This window comes from Schistocerca gregaria, chromosome 6 (assembly GCF_023897955.1).
Source record: "Schistocerca gregaria isolate iqSchGreg1 chromosome 6, iqSchGreg1.2, whole genome shotgun sequence".
NCBI lineage: Eukaryota > Metazoa > Arthropoda > Insecta > Orthoptera > Acrididae > Schistocerca > Schistocerca gregaria.
This window is the reverse complement of record NC_064925.1, coordinates 81,198,915-81,223,003: the sequence shown is the minus strand read 5'-3', so window position 1 is coordinate 81,223,003 and position 24,089 is coordinate 81,198,915. Positions and strand designations below refer to the sequence as shown.

At 42.6% G+C, this 24,089-nt stretch overlaps 1 protein-coding gene across 1 annotated transcript in view; it reads right to left on the bottom strand.

Moving 5' to 3' along the window:
• LOC126278089 (5-oxoprolinase) overlaps window positions 1–22,246 on the bottom strand; it is a 154,025-nt gene extending 131,779 nt beyond the window's left edge. The window contains exon 1 of the mRNA XM_049977931.1: window positions 20,914–22,246. Within this exon, the coding sequence (XP_049833888.1) occupies window positions 20,914–21,081 (168 nt within the window). The 5' untranslated portion in view covers window positions 21,082–22,246. The remainder of the gene's footprint in view (window positions 1–20,913) is intronic.
• Between the last annotated feature and the right edge of the window lie 1,843 nt (window positions 22,247–24,089).

Below are 24,089 nucleotides of genomic sequence, written 5' to 3'. Positions count from 1 at the left end.
TGTGTGAATGTTGTCGATTGAAATGCATAGTGAAATATTCTGAGGCGACGTAATTTGACGTGTCGCGACAGCCAGTGTGAACTGACTTTCAGCAAACAACGGTCAGTGACAATTTCAGCTTAATGTTGACGCCATGCGCGGAACGCAGCGCTCAGAGATTTTTCTACACTATGGCTGCGTTCCACACCTTGAAACTACCTCCCATTCGACCACGGGTGGGGGGAGTCGACCTCAATGCGCATAGTAACCCAGCAGACCGCAGCACCTCACTGTTTCCTGAATTAGCAATGCTGTATTTAAGTAGCCAACATCGGCACTCGGTCGTACATGAATGGAATGAAAAATTATGACACAATAGTAATGTCACATCTTTATAGCGCTATCTGGTGGTCGCTAATAACAACTTAAAGGCGATCCTCGAATCGCAACTACGGTGGCTCATCAGTAGGCACGTCCAAATGTAATCCCAAAAAATCGGAGAAGAGGACGGTGACGAGAGTCCGCGCTAAGCACGTATCACTGCAGTTCAGAGACCGCCCCCTTATCTCTGTTCCAGACGCGTCCTAAATAACATTACGCAACAGGCAGGCGAGAGCCGCAGGATTAAAGTAGCCATACGGCGCTAGTGCACGGTTGCTGATACGGACTGGCGTGTGTAACTAGCTCCTTTAGCAGTGCTGGAAACTTCCAAGCCCGGCCCGAACCAGTATGCTGCCCCGACGAAATGTGGAATTTACAGGATGTCCCACTCAAACCTCCCTGATATCAAACACCCAGGAGAGAAAAACCACAGTAGATACGACAATTAAAAATGCACCACATTGTAAAGCATCTCAAAGAATTTATATTCCAGGATCAGAAATGCCAAGTACGTCGCCAGAGTGCAGCATGTCGCATGAAGTGAAAATGGCGACTCCATAGCAGCGCGCGCGCAAGCAGCAGTGTGGTTTGTCGTAACAAAACCGCCGATTACTGTACAAAGAAATTATCGTCGTGTGTATGAATGTGATCCAATAGATGCGGAAACAAAGAGTGGTATAGGAAGTTTCTGGCAACAGGAAGTGTTCTGAAACATTCTGGCGGTGCGTGTTACGGAGTTTCAGAAGAGACAGTGGATTACATCAGACAAACGTTTCTCAGAAGCCTACATAAGTCAATTCGTGAAGCATCTAGTCAACTTGATGTACCTCGATCAACATTGCATCGTGTAGTTCACCAGCGTCTTCGTATGTGTGCTTACAAAAGTGCAAATTCTGTAACATCTGACGCCGAACGTCAAACCACGCCTACAATTTGCTGTGGATATGCTGCAGCGTATTGATATGGATGCCAGCTTTCTGGAAAGATGTTTATTCTCAGATGAGGTAAACTTTCGTCTATAAGGAAGGGTTAATAGGCATAATGTTTGGATTTGGAGTTCGCAAAATCCGCACGTTGTTATTGAACATGTTCGTGATACCCCTAAACAAAACATCTGGTGTGGGCTAATGCACAACAGGGTCAGTGTATCTGGACATGTTGGAGCTTGTGTACCCTCAGATACAAGACTTGCTAGATGGAGCTCCGTCGCATTGGTCAACGGCTTTTCGCAAGTTCCTGGATAGGAAACTTCCCAATCGTTGGACAGGCCGCGGTGACCCATTGCCTGGCCACCACGTCCACCCGACATTACGCCGCTTGATTTCTGGATGTGGGGATTCGTGAAGGACTGCGTGTAAGCTACCAAAGTGGACGATTTTCCTACGTTGCGACATCTTATCACTAAAGCAATTGCAACAATAACAGAGGAAATGTTACCAAGAACTTGGCAAGAAATTGAATATAGGCTCCATATTGTTTGTGCTACAAATGGTTCACATGTAGAGGTGTATTGATGATAAATAAATAAATAAATTCTTTGCGATGCTCTACAATGTGGTGAATTTTTCAGCATCGTATCTACTGTGCTTTTTTTCCCTGCATCTTTGAAATCAGGGAGGTTTGAGTGGGACACCCTGTATATCGGCTAGGGCCCCACTAGGGTTGACAGGTATAATTTGCAGGACTTGGGGACTGGTGGCTTAAAAAAATCGGCGGGAGAAGGACCTGAAAGTCAGGAAACAAAACAAGGGAAGTAAATTATCAATCATTAGATAATTATCTATATTACTACTCGGCTAGAAACAGACACCCTATTCCAGTTGCTAGTTGCCTATATAACAGCTTACAGGGGAAGCAAAAAAATTGATTTTCAGTGTCGCCTACAGTTACAGACCGAACTTAATGTTTCTGTTCTGAGGCAGTGTAGCTCACACACGCTAATTAGCCAGACATTATTCATCCATTATTTGAGAATAATAGCACTTCCAACGAACCTTACATATAATTTCACACTTTTTCGAAACTTCCTCACTGACAACGCTACAAAATTATGAAAGGGAAAAAAAGTTTATTGTTTACTAACAACTTCGCTGTTCAAGCAGGAAAACAACAGCATCAGGCACGTTGCAACTCATTTTGTAGAACATTTGTGGTACGTTCCTACGGGGATCATCGGTCCCTAGGCTTACACATTACTTAATCTTTCTTAAACTAACTTACACTAACCACAACACACACACCCCTGCCTCAGGGAAGACTCGAACCTCTGACGGGGGGGGGGGGGGGGGGGGAGGGGGGGAGGGGGCGCGAACCGTGGCAAGGCGCCTAAGACCGCAACAGCTAACCAGCGCTGCTCATTTTGTAGACTTTACCCATATCTACCACAGAATGTTCCTGCCAGACTGTATTATTGGACGACATGTAGATCGAGATATATGACGTCATAATCATTGAGATGCGCAGAATATCCAACTGGCAATATTTCTGGGACTGCAGAAACTTCGAATAAAGTGCAAAATCAGTAGATAACAAGGTAGTGCTCTATCTCCAATGGCTACAATCGAATAACAATGATTTTCGAATAACGTGATGTTTGTGTTTTTCCACACATCGAAGTATTCTTCAGCTGTTAGGTAGGCGAGCTCATTTGAAGAAAGAAATCTCATATGGACGTAAGTCCTATTCCGAACAGTTTCCGAGACAGAACACATATAATGTTCATTTGTTTTTCGTCTAGTGGCGCGCTCGTGTGTGTCTTAGCCACACAACCTCTTTGACGTATTACTGTAAAGGGACCCCTCACACGTTCAATAATATTGTCAAACCGGAAATATATTGACCTTCTGATGGTGCATATATACTAGAAACATTGACGAGCAGTATTGATAGCCTTCAAAATATTCCCGATACTGTCAATACATACTGAACATGTGAGGCCAAGTATTGGCAGTCTGACAATATTCTACATTCAGGTGTTGACAGAGCTTCATGAATCAGCCACATGGCGTTACTGTCCATTGTTTACGTTTTCAATTTGCCTTTGTGCGTATCATACCTCCTTTTAACACAAAACAATTTTAATAAAGAAATGCGAGGGTAATCATGGTATGTGCCATTTTAGGATAGTCAACGGAGGATTCTCTATGACACTGCTTACTTTATTAATCTGAAAATATAGTATAGGTTGGTGAATTACATAGCAGTTTGGAAAAACTGCTTCCACTTCGAAAAATACATCATACAGCGTGACTATTATTGTAATACATGAAACAAAAAGTAAATTAGTTATTAACTACGGAGTGTAAACACTTTATTCAGCATGTTCAGATATTCGGATTAAGGTTATGACATGTTCGATATGCCTGCCATATTGATGATGTGGCGCAGACGAATAGCGTAATTGTGCATGACCCGCTGAAGTGTCCGAACATCTACATCTACATCCATACTCCGCAAGCCACCTTACGGTGTGTGGCGGCGGGTACCTTGAGTACCTCTATCGGTTCTCCCTTCTATTCCAGTCTCGTAGTATTGTTCGTGGAAAGAAGGACTGTCGGTATGCCTCTGTGTGGGCCGTAATCTCTCTGATTTTATCCTCATGGTCTCTTCGTGAGATATACGTAGGAGGGAGCTATATACTGCTTGACTCCTCGTTGAAGGTATGTTCTCGAAACTTCAACAAAATCTCGTACCGAGCTACTGAGCGTCTCTCCTGCAGAGTCTTCCACTGGAGTTTATCTATCATCTCCGTAACGCTTTCGCGATTACTAAATGATCCTGTAACGAAGCGCGCTGCTCTCCGTTGGATCTTCTCTATCTCGTCTATCAACCCTATCTGGTACGGATCCCACTATGCTGAGCAGTATTCAAGCAGTTGGCGAACAGGCGTACTGTAACCTACTTACTTTGTTTTCGGATTGCATTTCCTTAGGATTCTTCCAATGAATCTCAGTCTGGCATCTTCTTTACCGACGATCAACTTTATATGATTGTTCCATTTTAAATCACTCCTAATGCGTACTCCCAGATAATTTATGGAATTAACTGCTTCCAGTAGCTGACCTGCTATATTGTAGCTAAATGGTAAGGGATCTTTCTTTCTATGTATTTGCAGCACATTACACTTGTCTACATTGAGATTCAATTGCCATTCCCTGCACCATGCGTCAATTCGCTGCAGATCCTCCTGCATTTCAGAACAATTTTCCATTGTTACAACCTCTCGATATACCACAGCATCATCCGCAAAAAGCCTAAGTGAACTTCCAATGTTATCCACAAGGTCATTTATGTATATTGTGAATAGCAATGGTCCTACGACTCTCCCCTGCGGCACACCTGAAATCACTCTTACTTCGGAAGACTTCTCTCCACTGGCAATGAAATGCTGCGTTCTGTTATCTAGGAACTCCTCAATCGAATCACACAATTGATCTGATAGTCCGTATGCTCTTACTTTGTTCATTAAACGACTGTGGGGAACTGTATCGAACGCCTTGCGGAAGTCAAGAAACACGGCATCTACCTGTGAACCCGTGTCTAAGGCCCTCTGAGTCTCGTGGACGAATAGCGCGAGCTGGGTTTCACACGACCGTCTTTTTCGAAACCCATGCTGATTCCTACAGAGCAGATTTCTAGTCTCCAGAAAAGACATTATACTCGAACATAATACGTGTTCCAAAATTCTACAACTGATAGACGTTAGAGATATAGGTCTATAGTTCTGGACATCTGTTCGACGTCCCTTCTTGAAAACGGGGATAACCTGCGCCCTTTTCCAATCCTTTGGAACGCTACGCTCTTCTAGAGACCTACGGTACACCGCTGCAAGAAGAGTGGGGGGAGGGGGGGGGGGGCGGCAAGTTCCTTCGCGTGCTCTGTGTAAAATCGAACTGGTATCCCATCAGGTGCTGCGGCCTTTCATCTTTTGAGGGATTTTAATTATTTATCCATCCCTCCGTCGTCTATTTCGATATCTACCATTTTGTCATTTGTGCGACAATCTAGAGAAGGAGCTACAGTGCAGTCTTCCTCTGTGAAACAGCTCTGAAAAAGACGTTTACTATTTCGGCCTTTAGTCTGTCATCCTCTGTTTCAGTACCATTTTGGTCACAGAGTGTCTGGACATTTTGTTTTGATCCTCCTACCGCTTTGACATAAGACCAAAATTTCTTAGGATTTTCTGCCAAGTCAGTACATAGCACTTTACTTTCGAATTTATTGAACGCCTCGATGCTGAATGACTGTTTTCATCCTAGGAATGGCTTTGGGGTTATTGCTCGCGTATGTTCAGATTCGGAGAATATGGCGACCAATCGCGGCCCATCCCAGTGGCCTCCGTGTACCCCAGAGTCAGCCCGCCCGGCTAGCCGCGAAGCGGGAAGGAAAGCCGCCCCCCTTCACGAATCCGCTCGGCACAATAACCCTGGGTGCGGCGTGGGGCGGCGGTGGGGTGGGTGGACTGCTATGGCCTGTTGTGGGGTTGTAACCCACGCAGGGCTATGGCGGGAAGACGTCTTTCCGTCGTTTCTAGGTCTCCGGTTCAATACACACATCCCAGAGCCAGAATGCGGTCCCCAATGTGCTCCTCGAATACATCTTGTAGAAATCAGTGTCACTGGATAACGAGTATGAAATCATCTTCCAAAACCTTCACTTACTGTTTGGTAGTCACCGTGCCATCAAGGAATATCGCACCGATTATTCCGTGACTGGACGTTGCACACCACGCAGTTACCAGTTAAGGATGAAGATACTTCTCGATCGCAAAATGCGGATTCTCAGTCCCCCTAATGCGCCAGTTTTGCTTATTGACGCATACTAATTCCCATTACGCTACGCGGCCAACTGTGCAGTTTGAACATCCTAACGCAAACCGTTCCGAAGTTATGACGATTTTATTTCATATAGTTCAATAATTGTCATCCTGCATATCTGCAATGACCTGTAAGAAATTCGAGAAATGCATGTCACTTTCACCAAATTATTACCGCACTAATCGTAAAAGAAATGTTTTGTGTTAACTGTCTCAAAACATTCGGGCCAGGCAGATGGCAGCTTCACAGCTTTCCATAGTATTTTACCGCTTGGATTTGCATGCAGATATTAAATAACAAAACTTCGGGCATTCGACAGATCTGCTTGTCACCAGAAATCTCAAACTTACTCCTGATCTCCCGTCGACTGCCTCTCTAATTAACATATTTTGTTTCTCTATTTTATCTCGTATAAACATTAATACCTTACTGTACTATGGAGGATCCGTCGGAAAACAATTTATGAAACCTTTCTGGTTGTTAGTAAAATAACATGTGACTAGTCGCTCCTTTTTTTCCAACCATTCTCGGTACCTTTTTCTCTTTTTCACTATTTTCCGTTTTTTTGCGAGCCTTAGCTAATATAACTGCAGCACTCGCTTTCTTTTGGATGTACAAAGTCCTAACCTTGTAAAACCGCGTTCCAAACTGACAATTTCAGTTAATATTATTGATAGTGTGACGTCGCTCAAATACACTGAAAGTCTCACGAACTACTGTTGTCAATAAATATTGTCACCTAGAAGGAGGTGTAATTAGAATAATGTCACGTAGAAGGTGTAATTAGATGAATGACAAACACTAACTTCGCTTAACGAAAGATTTTTCAGCACTTGCACATACAAGAGCGCGGTGCGAACTGCCTCCGGCCAGAGCACATACGGTGAGTTTTGAACTTCACGACCCTCCATGCAATAGTCTAGTATCATAACCACTACACCACGGTGACTCTGTTACTCAGCTTCTTCTGCGACAATACGGTGCGTGTGCAGGCCCCTTAAGCCAATGTATCTCGTTGCTTTCAACCTCTGCTCGCAATGTTTTTCTCCCGTTAAACTGGCCCGTTGTATGTTCACTTTGTTGTCCTCGGTGTACTGCGAGCCAAGTAGTGCGAGGTATTGGGAGCGCATCAGAGAGCAACGTCGGTTAACAGTGTTTGTAGACGCACAGGCTAAAGTGCCATACCAATGACTAAACAGCAGTTTTCAACCGCACTGCTGGAATATGCAAATACGGTGTACGTTTACGGCTTCTGCGACGATGGTGCTCCTGCTGCTGTTGAATACTGTTCAAAATGTTGTGTGTGAAATCCTATGGGACCCAACTGCTAAGGTCATCAGTCCCTAAGGTTAGCCGGCCGCGGTGGTCTCGCGGTTCTAGGCGCGCAGTCCGGAACCGTGCGACTGCTACGGTCGCAGGTTCGAATCCTGCCTCGGGCATGGATGTGTGTGGTGTCCTTAGGTTAGTTAGGTTTAAGTAGTTCTAAGTTCTAGGGGACTGATGACCACAGCAGTTGAGTCCCATAGTGCTCAGAGCCATTTGAACCCTAAGCTTACACACTACTTAACCTAAATTATCCTAAGGACAAACACACACACCCATGCCCGAGGGAGGACTCGAACCTCCGCCGGGACCAGCCTCACAGTCCATGACTGCAGCGTCTTAGACCGCTTGGACCGCTTGGCTAATCCCGCGCGGCGAATACTGTTCCGATGTGTCAAATTCCTGATCGTAGAGTGTTTATCAGATTTTTCACAACACTTCGTGAACGAGAGGTTCTTTCAAGTTCCCATTTTTTTCTGAAAGCTTAGTCCAACAACCTGCGTATGAACAGTAATACATTGTTGAAATGTTGCAACGTCTTTGTACCACCAGCAGAAGACGACTTTCTGCACGTATTAATGTCCCACGAAAACGTGTATGACGAACATTAAATGCGGAAAACTTGTACCCATTTCACATACAGCGATTCTACTATCTTCAGTTTGATGACGTATCAACACTTGTTCCATTAATACTATTCAATAATGAAGCAGCGTTTACGCAGAACAGAATCGGCAATGGACGTAACAATCACCGATGGTCGCAGGAGTATCCTCACCCTACAGTGGAAACACACAGGGGATTGGCAAGATGATGTGAACACCTGTACTTACTTGGGAATGGTTTATTAATATGGGGATGGACCCCATTTGCACGTAATACTGCTGCGATTCTTCTTAGAATCCTGGCATATAATGACTGAACAGTCTCCAGTGGAATATTATACCACCCTTCGATCAGAACCTCTTCTAACTCCTCTAGTGACGAGGGAGCCTGCGTTCCAATACCGCCCTCAAGGGTTCGATAATGTTCAAGTCCGGGGACTGCTGGCCATGGAAGGCGTTGCAGTTCAATTGCATGTCCCTCATACCACGATTGTACTGGCCTGGCTGTGTGGATGGGTGCATAACGCCGTCAAATATGTCGTCCCTGGTGGGAAACAACATTTGAATCATGGGGTGCACCTGATCAACTAAAATGTTCACATAATCGTTGGCTGTAACATGGCCTTTGAGAGTATTGATGGGACCAGCAGAATACCATAATGTGGCTGTCCACACCATCACACTTCCACCGTTGGACTCAAGCAATCAGAACTGTAGGCTTCTTTTGGCCTTCTCCATACGTAAACCCGGCCCCATGTTGGAAATAACGAAAACGTTGACTCGTCGGAGCATATGACGTGTTTCCACTGGTCAGCCGTCAGGGTTTATGCTTCTGACACCATGTTTTACACGTCTTTGCGTTGGTTGTCGTCACTAATGGTTTCGATATGGCCGTTCTTCCACGAATATTCACCTGATGGAGTTCTCCGCAGACAGTGTCGATAGATGCGGAGTCTCTAAGATGTCTATTGAGCTCTGTGGTCACTTTAGCCACCGTAGTTGTGTGTTGCTTTGACACAATTCGTGTTAGCGTACGACGATCTGTGTCATTTAATTTTGATTTGCGCACACTATTACGCTTAAACGATGGTGTCTTTCCATGTTTTGTGTAGGCTGTCATGACTGTTGAAACAGTCGCTATTGAAATATTAAATAAGTTGACTGTCTTGGTTACTGATACCCCAGATAATCGGGCCCCCACAATCTGCCCTCTATGGAACTCTGTTAGGTCTTTCGTTGAACTTCGACCTCGGCCTCTGATCGCAAATATGAAGTGTGCACTACTCGTAAACAACCTGCACTGGTGTTTAGTCCGTACTGATCACGCACAGTCCAGCACGACAGTCATTTTAGAAGAGCGGATAAAGGGGCAGTATTGGGAAATTCGTTTGTTGCACACCTTGAGGACGTTCCTTTGGCTACATGGACAGCGATGTCCTTCCAGTATGGCACAGCTCCTCCACTTATCATACGTGTGAGGGAACATCTGAACCGCTCTTACCCTGATCACTAGACAGGTCATGGTAGTGCAACTAACTGACCAACAAGATCGCCAGCCCTTACGACATTAGATTTTCACTGACGGAGTTGGAAGAACTCTGATGTGTTCAAATAAAAGTTGAATACCGAAATGAACGGCTTGGTCGCATCACGCCTACTGCTGCCGATTCCGCTATACATCGAGCGTGCATTTGTATCTCAACTCTATACTATACAGTCCCTTGAAAAACTTCATAGCCGATTTTTCCTGTAAATTTATGAAAATCATTAAGAACAACCTATTTCTCGGCACTTATTAACCGCGCTCCACGGAGGGGGGGGGGGGGGGGGGGGTGTTTCACTATGGAGCAGGAAGCAGCCTCAGCCATTTTCATATTTATTAATTTAGCGTATTGCATTTAAGTACATTTCAGTATTGGATCACGTTATTCTACATTAGAGAACATTACATATATTCACAGACAAAAATCTAGTCTTTGTATATATCTAATGGATTTTTGGGATGCCATAAGGAATTCTTCAAAATCCCCATTGAACGCTCTGGCACTGCATTCTTCTCTGATGTATTGGATGGTTTGCTTAGGCGCGCCACAGTCACATGCTGGCGAAGACAGCAGTCCCCACTTGAAAAGTTAGTCAGCACATCCTCCATGCCCAGTTCATAGTCGGTTCAGAGTTGACCAGATCTTGCGGGGCCGATCAAACCCAGGAACTGCCTTAGTAATACAAGGTATTAGGTGGCAAGTTTTTGGGGCATTTTGGAGCCATTCTTTTCTCCATCAGTTGATAGCCCCAGTGAGTGTCGAGAGCAAGAGGGGCTAAGCCTCTTGATACTCAGATCAGGAATATCGATGTGTACCGGTAGTTCAGAGTTTGTTTCAATCTTGTTGTATTCCCTGACCAAGGCTGCTTCTCGTCGCATTTTTGGGGGTGGTATATGACTCAGGACAGGTAGCCATATGTTGAGTGTACACCTAACGGTTCCTGAAATATTGCGCAGCATGGTGCTGTTACGTTCAACATCGAGTTTATTCACATGGCTACTGTTTAGCCATTTCCGCCGCAGAGTATACCAGGCTCAGCACAGGCGTTGATCCCCAGGTTGTTCCGCAGAGTTTATGGATGAGGTTCTTTCTTGTTCTCACCTTGGCAGCTGTTTTTGTAAGGTGCGATTTAAATGGCGTGGTTCTGTGTAACGTGACCCCTAGCAGCCTTGGCTCCTCGCTGTGGTTGAGGCGTGTCTCGTCAAAGTATACTTCCAGAGCTCTGTCGGCTTCTCTGTTATTGAGATGGAAGCAGGTTACTTCTGTCTTATGACAGAAGGCATTTTCACACTGCGTATTAACAGCGCAACAATCACATCACAACTGACAACAGTACAGAGACTGTAACTGTACGCGATGTTCGAGATAAAAACGACATAGCTGAAGAGTGATTAAGAAAAACGTTGATGGCTGATAATACATTACAATATCGTAAAGTTTCATTTAAAGTAACTTTGTAATACGAAATCTAATACGTAAGTAGGACGTACTTCCAAAAGTGTAACAACACCAGTGTACGTGCGCTAAGGCTTCTGACCAATCATCGCGTTTGTTTGTTCGCATCAGATTTATTCTTACGATGAACGAAGTATGTATGCCTCTGAGGCTGTTATCGTCCGCGCAGGCACACACTGTCTCAGATTCGCTGCACTCATCTATCTTCTCCTCCTCCCCTCCCTTTTCCCCTCCGCAATCCCCACCCAACAATCTACACACATCACGAAGGGAAGGGATGGTGGCTGGACGGGCGGACAGGCAGACTTACAGCTTCCCACTTTGCCAGTCATACCGCTACACAGGCGTCCGGCCCCCTCTCGCGTCACTTGTGGCGTAGTCAAGGACGAGACCGAGGCAGAGCCTGCTGCTGCGTCATCTCGCCATGTAAGTCTCTCTCTCTCTCTCTCTCTCTCTCTCTCTCTCTCTCTCTCTCTCTCTCTCTCTCGTGTGTTATCACCTCATGACTGTTGAAATTAGTCGGAGGCAACTTGCAGTGCCAGCAGTGGCTCCGGCATGGCCGTTGCTAGCAATCTTGCCGCCTTAGGCGAGAACTTTTTTTTTTACTACCTTCGGACTCCCTGACATCCCCTCTCCCTCCACCACCTCCACCACCACCACCATCCAACAGCACGGCAATACAAATCTCCTATTATACTTTCAATCATCAAACTAACGTGATCAGACGTACTCATTTTCTGAGGACAGTGCTCAATTTTCGTGCTTTGTTCTCAGATCCTTTAAAACCGATGGACGGCAACAAATGTCCTAACTTTCTTTTTTTTTGTCCTCAATTGTTGATATTTCCCAAAATAATTTAAATAGGAAGAATGCGCTGAACAGTTAAACTAGAATTCAACTGAAAACACCAGTGCTGCCAAATTTGGCATCAATTACTTATTATATTTAATTGCAAGAAAATGGCCGTCTGGAGTGGCCGTGCGGTTCTAGGCGCTACAGTCTGGAACCGCGTGACCGCTACGGTCGCAGGTTCGAATCCTGCCTCGGGCATGGATGTGTGTGATGTCCTTAGGTTAGTTAGGTTGAAGTAGTTCTAAGTTCTAGGGGACTGGTGACCACAGCAGTTGAGTCCCATAGTGCTCCAAGCCATTTGAACCATTTTTCTTTCTTTTTTTTTTTTTGCAAGAAAATGAACTATAACAGGCGTGGAATTATTTTCTGATGCGAACGAACTTTTCCTTGAATTTACAAATTGTCCTCTACTAATGGCAGACATGTCAAAGAGTCAGACTAGGTCATCCGGATAATCATGCTGTTATTTTGTTTCTGTTTTATCTTAAATACTTTTAGAATGGGGAATAAATCTCATCTGTTTCAGCATCCACTTTCTCGCAGTTAACTAAATAAGTAAATAAATAAATGATGCCTTGTTCCTTTCTCTGTTTCAGAGCTCCATTACTGTCTTTAGCTGCCCCGGTGGCACAGTGGTTTAAGCGACTGGCTTCTGATCATTCGTCCGAGAAGGGTCTGGGTTCGAATCCCGATGACGCATGGACGTTGTATTTGTCTGAAGGCATTGGCTCTTATTCTTCTCTGCAGTCCGTGGCCCTAAATTAGGGACGGGCGACTGCTTATAGCCCACTGAGTTGCTCACTATGGTCTTTGACGCCTACGCAAAAAAATTGAATGAAACTTTTTTAAGTGCATTTAATAATTAAATTCTTCATTTATGTGGCCATATTAAACTGTTTCTGCTACCGAAGTTAATGGACTTGCAACATTTCTTCTTCTGTACAGTAAATTTTTGGCTGTTTTTTTGTTTAGAATCACAACGAAATTTCAGTATCAAATCAAAATGTAGCTTTGTTTTTATGTGCTGCCCACTAAGAGTAAGATTTAAAATTTATCAGAACTAGCACTCTGAATGGTAGTACTTGATTCTTATTTTGTACTTATTTCACATGAAAAGTGTCACTCAGGTTGACAACCATGATACGATTTAATTGTATCCACATTTTGCAGCTGCAAACGTGACTTTATTTAATGGTCCATAACATAAAATTAAATATACAAAAATTCAACAGCAGTGGAGTGTAGAAAGTATTATGCCCCAGTTGTCCTGTCTAATGTGTAGGGAAAACAGTCTGAAACTTCAAAACGTGTTTCTCAGAACACTTAAATGCTTTATAGGCTCAACCACTTCGAAAAGTCAGTCATTGCACATTTTTTGGAAACAAATCATGTCATCAACAGGCTAAAAAACAATTTGGTAGTGCTACATAATGAAACCAATGGTAAGACCCTACCTGTGTCAGAACAGCTAGAGATATACCTCCACAAAATCAAAAAACCAGGATCTATGTTGAATGAACAAACAGATTTCGTAAGCCACCGTTATTTCAGCAATTTTAAAGACCTATTCTAAAGTTATTCCCTACATATATTAATCGTTTAATAATTAGATTTCTGGTACTACGCATAAATTCATCTTTGGTCACACAAAAGTTTAACAACGTCTACACAATGTTTACAAAAATGTGTGTACAAATGTGCCTCTTGAGTGAAGTGATTTGCATGAACAGGATAGAGAAACCATTGTATGATGGCGTTAAAGTTGAAAATGCTCTTTTGGATTGTATGGCAAGAATACACTGTTTATTCTTCCACTATTTTGCACATGTTTTCCGAATTTGACATAACGAAATTCATATGCAAACAGCAAACCTTTTTATGAGAGTAACATGCATCTCACCTCTTTCAACAGCAAAAATAAATGATGTATTCAGACGATTTACACCTGGTGATGGACCCACAAGGTCCGAAATTAATTGTGTATTTAATAAAACATGAAAATTTGTGATTGGAGGGATTTTAAAATCATGATACAGATCATGAATTCTTTGGTAATCTTCGACCGGCTCTAGCGCTCGGCCAAGATGAATCAAGGTCACGTTTGTTTCCGTTTCGTACTCAGCAGCGGTTGGTGTAGTTATGAAGCAGGTAGAGGCAATCTCTTCACTTCAATCAAAATAAGTAAGGTTTTGTCATGTAACTGTTGCACATGCTTTTGAAAACAATTTGATGTTTTTATTTTCTCCTCTTTTTCATTTTTTCTCCTCATTTGCTCAATTTTTTTCGTTGCTCTATTTGAAATTTTCCGTCCATTTCCGTCTTAGACGGTCGCCTAGTGTCCCTTAATAGTAGAAACGGCCCTCGGCTCCGGTAGACATATGGGATCTATCGGCCGGCGGTAGAGATCCTAAATGGTGGTCCACTGGAAGTACCAACTACATTCTCATTTGGTTATTATGAGTCACGGCATCTATTCACAGTAATATAGATGAAGGTATTTTTAGATGATCCATAAAAATTGCGTACATAGACCTATTTATTTCTACAATGGTTTACATCAGTTTACAGCTTGAACATTTAACTATTTTTCGACATAATTGTTGTGTACATAGTTCCGCGTAGTCAGCGCGTACACAACTTTCCCACTAGAGCGTGCCCCGCTAAGCACAACAGCGCAGGCGCAGCGCTCGTTCGTTTCCGCACTACGAGATGGCGCTGTCTAAGAGACGGACCAAATTCTGCTTCCGCCCATCCGCGTATTAATATGTAACGCAGCCAATGAGATTGCTGCTAACCTAGAACCTTTTCTCCTCACGGATCACACTCGCGCAGCGATACCTGAACGCGCGAGGTATTATAACGAGTGTACAGACCTCCGATTAGTCAGTCTGCATTTGTCTACATCAGTCTGCATTAGTCTGTAGTCAAGTTTCAGTCTGCGCCTAATAAGATTATCATATTCCTGTACATAGCCATGAAGAAAAATGAACAGACACTTTGTCAAGTATCAGATATATGAGAATAAGATTAACGTACCAAGACCAAAGGAACTTCAGATTGTCAATTGTAAATAGCATCCAGAACCAAGTTAAGTTAATTTTATGCTTGTTATCATTTTAATAAATGTGTGTGAAAATTAATCAAGTTCTGTTTAAAGTTGGTCTCCGTCAATCTGCTACTCTAAGCGTGCAAGTGGCATTTCTATCGTCTGATCTAGCGGCAGGAGATAAACACGCCACGATAAGACCACGAGACATATTGCTGACACTCGCCTACTTCGTTAGAGCGACAAGTCAAATAATCTGATGGTGTGTATACCGGAGGTCTTACAGTACGCACACCACAATAATCAACATTTCTGTCGATGCACTTTTGTAGACGCTGTGACAGTTTTTGTATGCCCATGTCATACCAGCTGGCCGCAATGCTGTTCAGAAAGTTATGAACTACTTCTTTCACCTCGTCGTCGGAGATGAATCGCTTTCCAGCCGTGTGTTCTTTTAACCTAGGGAACAGCTGATAGTCACTGGGCGCCAAGTCAGGACTATAGGGTGGGTGGGGGATTATGTTTCACTGAAACTGTTGCAGGAGAGCAACGGTTTTCCGAACAATGTGTAGGCGAGCGTTGTCACGGAGAGTGCGAACGCCCTTGCTCAACATTCCTCTTCCCCGGTTCTGAGTTGCCCGTTTGAGTTTTTTTCAGAGTCTCAGCTTTAATCATGGGCATAAAGTCCACCAACAATACCCCTTTCCGATCCCAAAAAAACGGTTGTCATGACTTTACCTGCAAACTATGTTTGTTTGAATTGGCAAAGAAGGATTTTTAACATCCATGTACGACTCACCATACGCTTTCGTCAATTGGTGATGGATTTCAATCGGCGCAGCAGTGCCCTTTGCGTTCAAAAACCGAATAACTGCGCGCAATTCGCACTTGGCGATAACATCCAACGGCAGCTCCATTCTCAATGGCTGCCAAGCCAAGACAGCGCGGTGTGCGCGTGTTAACACACAGCGTGTGAAGCACTGTCCATAACAGTGTGACCAACTGCCACACAGAGTTCTGTACTTATAAAAATAAAATAGGAGACCTTACTTTTGGGATTACCCTCGTAAATTTCATCTCTCTCTCCTTACAACATACGAGTAATTCGTTCTTTGAGCAGCATCAGTGTGATCATGTAGGTATTAATATAGCAGTAGGAAATGAGTATCAGCTGCTTAGCATTTATTATAACTGAAAAAGCAACAGTTTTCCATTTTTGGAGGGAGGGGAGCAACGGCTTCCTACTAACTGCAGTATTTACGTCAGTTTAATCAGTGTCGTACAAACGGTTTAGTTTACTGTTAACGCAGAGTACAGGTTTTATTTGTAACAGCTACTGTTCTTTTGTAACGTGCTTCCACACGCCTGTAGGCTATTTTCAGAAATACAGATTCCTCAAGAATGGGGTTGGTGACCACCCATTCCTTTTCTTTTTGGAACTAAACATCACGAAATTAGCTTTAAGGGATTGAGGGCAACCACGGGAAACTTCTTCAGGGTTTCTAGACTACGGTTTTAACTAGTAAACGCCCGATGCTTTAAATAATCTAACGAGCTAATGTGTTAAATATTGGACGTTCATCATATAAGCGAAAGAAAGTTTATTAAACGTCTGAAATTATGTTTAAAGTGTGTTGGTGGTGGCTAAAATGCTCTTATTTCATGGATGAGTTATGATCTGGAAATTTGCGCTCCATTTAAGCAAATGCCAGCTTGTCACGCATCTCAGTGTTTACGACGTCATATCCCATAGACTGTGTGTCGTACACTGATACAATTTGACAAGTAAATTCAGTGGTATATGTGGATGCTGTCTACAACATGTACTGGGAATACAGTTCGCGCTCTGGGTACCGAGCGAGGTGGCGCAGTAATTAGACACTGGACTCGCATTCGGGAGGACGACGGTTCAATCCCGCGTCCGACCATCCTGTTTTAGGTTTTCCGTGATTTCCGTAAATCACTCCGGGCAAATGCCGGGATGGTTCCTCTGAAAGGGCACGGCCGACTTCCTTCCCCATCCTTCCATAATGTGATGAGACCGATGACCTCGCCGTCAGGTATCCTTCCCCAAGCAACCTCAACCAACAGTTCGCGTTAAAGAAATAACGTCATGCCTGATTCAATAGTTTAAATGCACTAACAGCCAAAAATGTTGTAAGCGATAAACGTTTTCCCTTTCATTATTTAATGGACGCTATCATTGCGAAAAAGTTCAGAAAACGTTTGAAATCATATGTAAACAGTGCTCTCTTCCTCAAATACTGTATGAATAAAATCTGCATCATCTCCGCGCCGTGAGTTAACGCTACATCCAAGATGTATACACAGTTTCTAGCTGTAATAATTGCCTTGTTCTTGAAACCTCTTAATGAGTATTATGACAGCATTTTGAATTTCTAAATTCGGTGGATAATTACGGATGTCCATAATTAAACCACCAGTTTCAAAACGCTATAAAAAGGGGACCACTGCTCAGAATCACGTCACATTTAAACAGCATATTATTGGTGCATGGGGAAACGTCATGGAACAAAATAAAAAAAATAACGAAAATTTGAACAACATAAATCGTCAAAATAAGCACACCAACAAACGCTCAGCACACGGCTGTTCCTCAGTTTGCATCCGAGAGATCCGACCTTACTGCCTCCATGAAGGAGCGTGCGCTTTTAAAAGAACATTGGCTGCACCCCAGTAGCCCTGCATGTTCCGGACACTCAGCTGTATGCAAAAAGGCATTCGCCCGATGTCTGCTAAAGATGTCGAGGAAATGATTACAAAATTCGAAAAGACAGTTTCTTTTGAAGTGCGCTGTGGCGCCTGTCGAAGATGTGGACACAGCACTGTAAGCGGGATCGACCGGTGGTGTTCAAACATGCAGTGCACTGAGTACTACCCGAATGTTGGACACACCTGCGATCACGGCGCATAAAATCCTACGAAACGTCCTGCATTAGGAGGCGACCAAACAGCGAGGTCATCGGTCCCATCACCCATGTTCAGGAGTTGCTTCCTGTTGGCCTGGCCTGCCAGTACACCAAATGTTCGATCTGGAATTTTTTGCTCAAATGGAAGTGGGCAATGAATGGCAATGGAACGTTCTGTGGTCCATCTCCATGGACTTGGCAAAACACGGAATTGCAGAATACGTGCAACGGAAAGCCCGCACGCACATCAACCGGTGCTATTTCATTCTGGAAAGGCAGGTAAACGCTCTTATGTTTTGCGCACCAACGTCATTCCAACCCTTCAACAGCGAGAATGTGTGGGCAGGATCATTTTTGCAAGATGGCGCTCCTCCGCCAGTCAAGTGGCTCCTGCAGATACATTTCGGAAATGCTAGAATTGTCAGAAGTCATTTCCTTACAGCCTTGCCGTCCAGATCACCAGATTTGAACTCGCGCGACATCTGAAAGACGTCGTGTTCAGTTCTCCAAATACGAACGTAACTGAACTGAACAAGACAGATTCTGAACGTGGCCCCCGAGAAGACACTCAGATTGCCGAACGTGCAGTTTCGCAGTTACAACTTGTGGCGGATAACGGTTGACAGCATACTGAACATGCCTTGCGCCAATATCGAGACAATCCGAAACCGATATCATTTTGCTTTTTATGCGTTTTTTTTGTTTCAGAACAACCAAAAACCAATTTTTCCCATCCGATGTTGCACGACCTTGTCGCTGTGGATGGGCTTACCTAACAGGACCACACCTGTTGACTGCCGAACTTGTACAGTCATGCACATTGAACGGTAGGGATGGTGTAAAATGCATCTCAAACTATAGCCGTCTTATTGCCATTCATCATTTGAAGCCGACCCCATTTAAGTTACGACGCTTGCAGCGCCATCTACTGGTTGCTGTTTTGTTCATAACCTTTCCCCCTGCACCAGTTATGCTTTTCAAATTTGACGTCATTCTATGCAGTTGTTCTCTTTCTACAGCGTTTGTGAAATTCATATCTACTTTTTGTTATCCCTTGCCGTTACACAGGCAATCTGACAATAGCACCGTGCACGGTTTTAGCAGTTTCGTGATACAGATGCGTAGTATACAATACGTTTGAGAAAAGCAACCGATAAAATAGATTTACAGCTATGAAACAATGCATTGTTGTAGCCAAGTAGTATGCGTAATAATTCCCTGAAAGGAGGAAACAATGGAGATGTTGTGTACATAGCGCACATATAAGAAGGCTTGTGATAAGCAGGCCTACTGATCTCGCCGCTGTAACGTCTGTACCCAAGAGGGTCGAAAAATGTTACTTCGGAGGCGCACTGCTGTAAGTACGAGGAGCGTCCAACTGCTACTGGAAGAGGCTTAGACGTCAAAGACGGATGACACGCCTGCCGGCCCGCGAACAAGCCCGTGATAGAACTGTCACTGCGGCGATGGATTTTGATTGCCGCGCGAGCAAAGATGACAAAACGATCTCTCCGTACATTCTCAGCTTCCCATTTGCTTTCCAAAGCACAAAGTGACACACAAACATGGCATAAACGTCTTCGCACAATGCGAGTGTGCACGGAGCTAATATCGACAATGGCATTGTTGTGACTCTTCAAGCTTTCCCGGCGGATATGTTGTAAATAGTCTTCACAGGTTTGCTGCCGGATGACGTGCAAATTCTACAATATTACCTCGGAGCAACTGTCTGACATCTTCAGGTGGTTCAACACATCGTCATCCAGTGTCAAAGCCGTGAAGACTATTTACGACAATGGCATTCTTACAGAAGAAACGGAAAAAAATACAAGCACTTTTCAACAACAATTTGAAGGATTACTCGGGCATAAATATGAAAGTTATAAAGGATGAGAAGTCGGTAAAACAGTTATGTTGAAGTGTTCAGGACAACTTCAGCTGGGACAGACAATCTCATGTTCGTATTTTTGTATGTTAACGGGGGTATAATAGTAAATAATTCATCAGAACTTTCAATATTTATTCGAAAATATTGAAAAACATTATTTTGGATCTTCTCGAAGTTTATTAAATATTGTGCAAAACTTTTCACTTACTAGCCTGTCACTCCAAAGGGGGTGTTCCCACTGTTCTTTTTGAATTATATTTTCTTTTTCTTATCATGAATCGCAATAATGACCATCTCATAAAAATCCATATCGACCAATGACGATTGGCTTTCGAAATGTTTTTAGTGAATCATTCTTCGTGAGCGCACTTCTCTTTTAAATTTATTTATTTGCCTGTAAACAGTTTGTGTTGTATAAGGCGCTGTCAGTGTATACATTATTATACAAATGGTTATACAGATCACTATACAGACGATTAACATACATAAATATTATTATTTGATGACGAGGTGCCGGTGACTGCAGCTTTAGAGTCACGATGAAAAAACTCACGGGTGCGATCTAGCCCTAGCCTACCACCAAATACCGTAATAACTATGCGGTCATAACGTGGAAGTTGAGTGCGATGCTATGTGGATAAACATGTAATTTTAAAACTGTGACGTGCAGCTGTAAGTGTAGTAATGATACTCTTATGACAACGTAAATAACAGGTGCAGCGACTTATGTGCTAAATTCAAGTTTGCACATGTACTTGGAAATGCTCTAGTGGGACGAAAACTGTGCAATAGTACAACAAAGAAAAAAATAAATGACAGTTGCATGCAGTAATCATCCATCGCAGCTGCGGATCTAATTTCTATGAAGCTGATCCTAATAATTACACTTCAGGTAAATAGTAAGAGTAACATAGTCAGTCGCACACTGGAGGCAAATATAAACACAACAGACTTAACACCACATATATAACGGATCTTCTCAACAACGTTTATTATGAGGGTATTATGAATAATTAAAGCGCTAACACTACTGACTGTATCTGTTATACAATACAGTCGGAATCAACAATAAACATTCATGAGTTCTCACTCACCTCTTCCAAGATTCTTCTTATACCTTCTCTAGGAGCATCAGGATAGTTGGCAGGATCCACAGATAAAAGTTTCATAACGCGAATCTTTCCGCCTGGACATTTTGCGTAGATGTCTGTGAACGTGCCGCCTCTGTCAATCGCGAATCTAAACTTGTTGTTTACAACCATAGCGTCTTGTGCAGGCTTCTGAGAACAGAATGCGCTTCTGCGACTAACTTGTTTCTCAGCTGTTTGCCAGCTGTTATATAGTGGGGGTTTGTGTCATGCTGCCGTGCAGGTTGCTGCGGCGGGAGGTGGGGGTCCAGCCAATGAACTTCACTCGCTGCTGCCAGTAGTCTAGAGCGCTATGACAACGCGAGAAGAAGAAGCTGAGTAATCACGTAGCGCACGTGCGCTCTTTGCGGAGTTGTGTGAGAGAATTACATTCAGATAACGCTAGCACTGTCAAGGTTAGCCAGTGACTTCATGCACTCAGCCAAGACGCAAACGGAATTCCTTCTTCAGCACTGCCTGGATGGGAGGAAAAGTCTTATTGCTGCGTCATTCGTTAGTTCTAACGCTGCAAGCTGAATTGTTTTGACCGTTTTAGCATCGTACCAGACTGTGGTGTTGCTTCAAACAACAGGGTTCTTCTTTAGTGTTTGCCTACTTGTATTGGAAATCGAAACCGAGAGTGATGAAATTAAGTGCAGAATTTTCTCCGCAGTTTTACTTGAGAGTGTGTCATCCACAACAAATCGCTACAGTTAGCCATGGCGGGTGATAATTCAGTTTTTATTGGAGTCTTTCGGTTACAGCGCGTTTGGGGGAATAGAGAGAGAGATCTGATTTAGTGTTGCTGTGACACAAAATATAAAGTCTAATGAGCTACAAATAAGTCACTTCAGAATTATGAAAAACAGATTTCATGTTTTTTATTCTCAATTACAGACAGTCAGCGTACGCGCCGTAAAAACACACTATTTTGCTACGCGTCATCACTTACTGAGTGTGTCTTCGTGGCATTTGTGTATTTAGTGCAAATATCGCTTAATCTTCTCATTTGCTGATTCATCTACAATGAGATATGTATATACTTCATTGATTTTACTTTAACGCTATCAACAGTCCATACCAAAAACGTTATGAAGTTCAGTATGGATTAATGAGGTTTTCTTTTCATTAGTGTTTAGAGATTTACAACTTACTGCTTGATATCTACCAGCAATCTGTCATTCTTTTTCTTCAGAATATAAATGTAAGTTCTGAACTGTACACTTGAATGGACAATTCATATAGAAGTCATTTGTACTTCCAGTAGTGTGGTTATGAATTAAACACTTAATTCAAAATTCATTCTCGCCACTAACCACAAATTGCAATAGAGAGTAAGTGTAGGCCTGTTGACATGTGTAAGACTCCCTCCTGGAGGAGGCTTATGCAAGATATCATTTATCATCTATATGCTACATAATATTTATTGAACCCTTCTGCAGACTAAATGATATTTAATGCTAGGTCCATTGCCCCAAAAATATTATACCACAGGAAAGCATCTTATTTATTTATTTATTTACATGTTTGTATCTGGCCATCAGACTGATGACTTGCGAAAGTTGTAGATAGCTTGAGTAGTGAATTGATATAACTAATACCCACATGTAGTACTGGTACATATATTCATCTTGATATTCTAAATATGTCACATATTGCAACAAACCACCTGCAGCTTAGAATTCACTGAGTGAACACAGAAACACTTATTAACTAGAAAAGCTTTTAACTCCCTGTGGAACAGCTTAACTTCACAAGTATGTGTCAGCTTGTTGAATTATATCTGACCATTAATACAATGACTGTTGTCAGCCTTTCTTTTTCTAAATTTTGTCTTCTTCTGTAATTACCCTCGCTTCTGTTACCATAATTACATGTGAATGGTGGGCTCCATGTGGTTCCCAAGTTGCGCAGCGACTGTAAACCATAAAATGGATATTTTATGTAAATATTTCAGTATTATATCATTATATTTTACTTCCATTTGTATGTCATTTCTTCTTCTCATTTTTATTTTTGCTGTATATTTTTGTATAGAGGGCGGGTTTGCTTTGCATCGCCCCCTTATGGTTTCCTTGTTGTCATAGTCAATTCTCGATGTATCGCTTTATGTTTGACTTCTGCTTAAGACAGTTTTGCTACTCAGGGCACATATTTGTTGAAAGTTAAATTTGTATGTTCATTTTAAATGGTTTAATACATCTATATTCATTTAATTGAGTTAACATTGCTTTATTTGCACTGTTATTAATTATTTTTATTCTTGTATTTGTAGCACCAGTGGTGGCTGTTAATTAGTTTAAATTGATTAGCAAAAGTGAATAAATAAAACATGATTTTGCAATGGGTTGCTGCTTATTTGGCAATTTTATGGTTTACGGTCGCTGCACAACTTGGGAACCACATGGAGCCCACCATTCACATGTAATTATGGTAACAGAAACGAGGGTAACTACAGAAGAAGACAAAATTTAGAAAAAGAAAGGCTGACAACAGTCCTTGTATTAATGGTCAGATATGACTCAACAAGCTGCCACATACTTGTGAAGTTAAGCTGTTCCACAGGCAGTTAAAAGCTTTTCTAGTTAATAAGTGTTTCTGTGTTCACTCAGTGAATTCTAAGCTGCAGGTGGTTTGTTGCAATATGTAACATATTTTGAATATCGAGATGAATATATGTACCAGTACTACATGTAAGTATTACTTATATCAATTCACTACTCAAGCTATCGATGACTTTAGCAAGTCATCAGTCTGATGGCCACATACAAACACGTAAATAAATAAATAAATAAATTAGATGCTTTCCTGTGGCATAATCTTTTTGGGAGAATGGACCTAGCATCAAATAGCATTTAGTCTACAGAAGGGTTTAATAAATATTATGTAGCATATAGATGATAAATGATACCTTGCAGAAGCCTCTTCCAGGAGGGAGTCTTGCACATGTCAACAGGCCTACACTTACTCTCTATTGCAATTTGCGGCTAATAGTGAGAATGAATTTTGGATTAAGTGTTAAATTCATAACCACACTACTGGAAGTACAAATGACTTCCATATAGATTGTCCATTCAAGTGTACAGTTCAGAACCTACATTTATATTCTGAAGAAAAAGACTGAAAGATTGCTGGTAGATAGC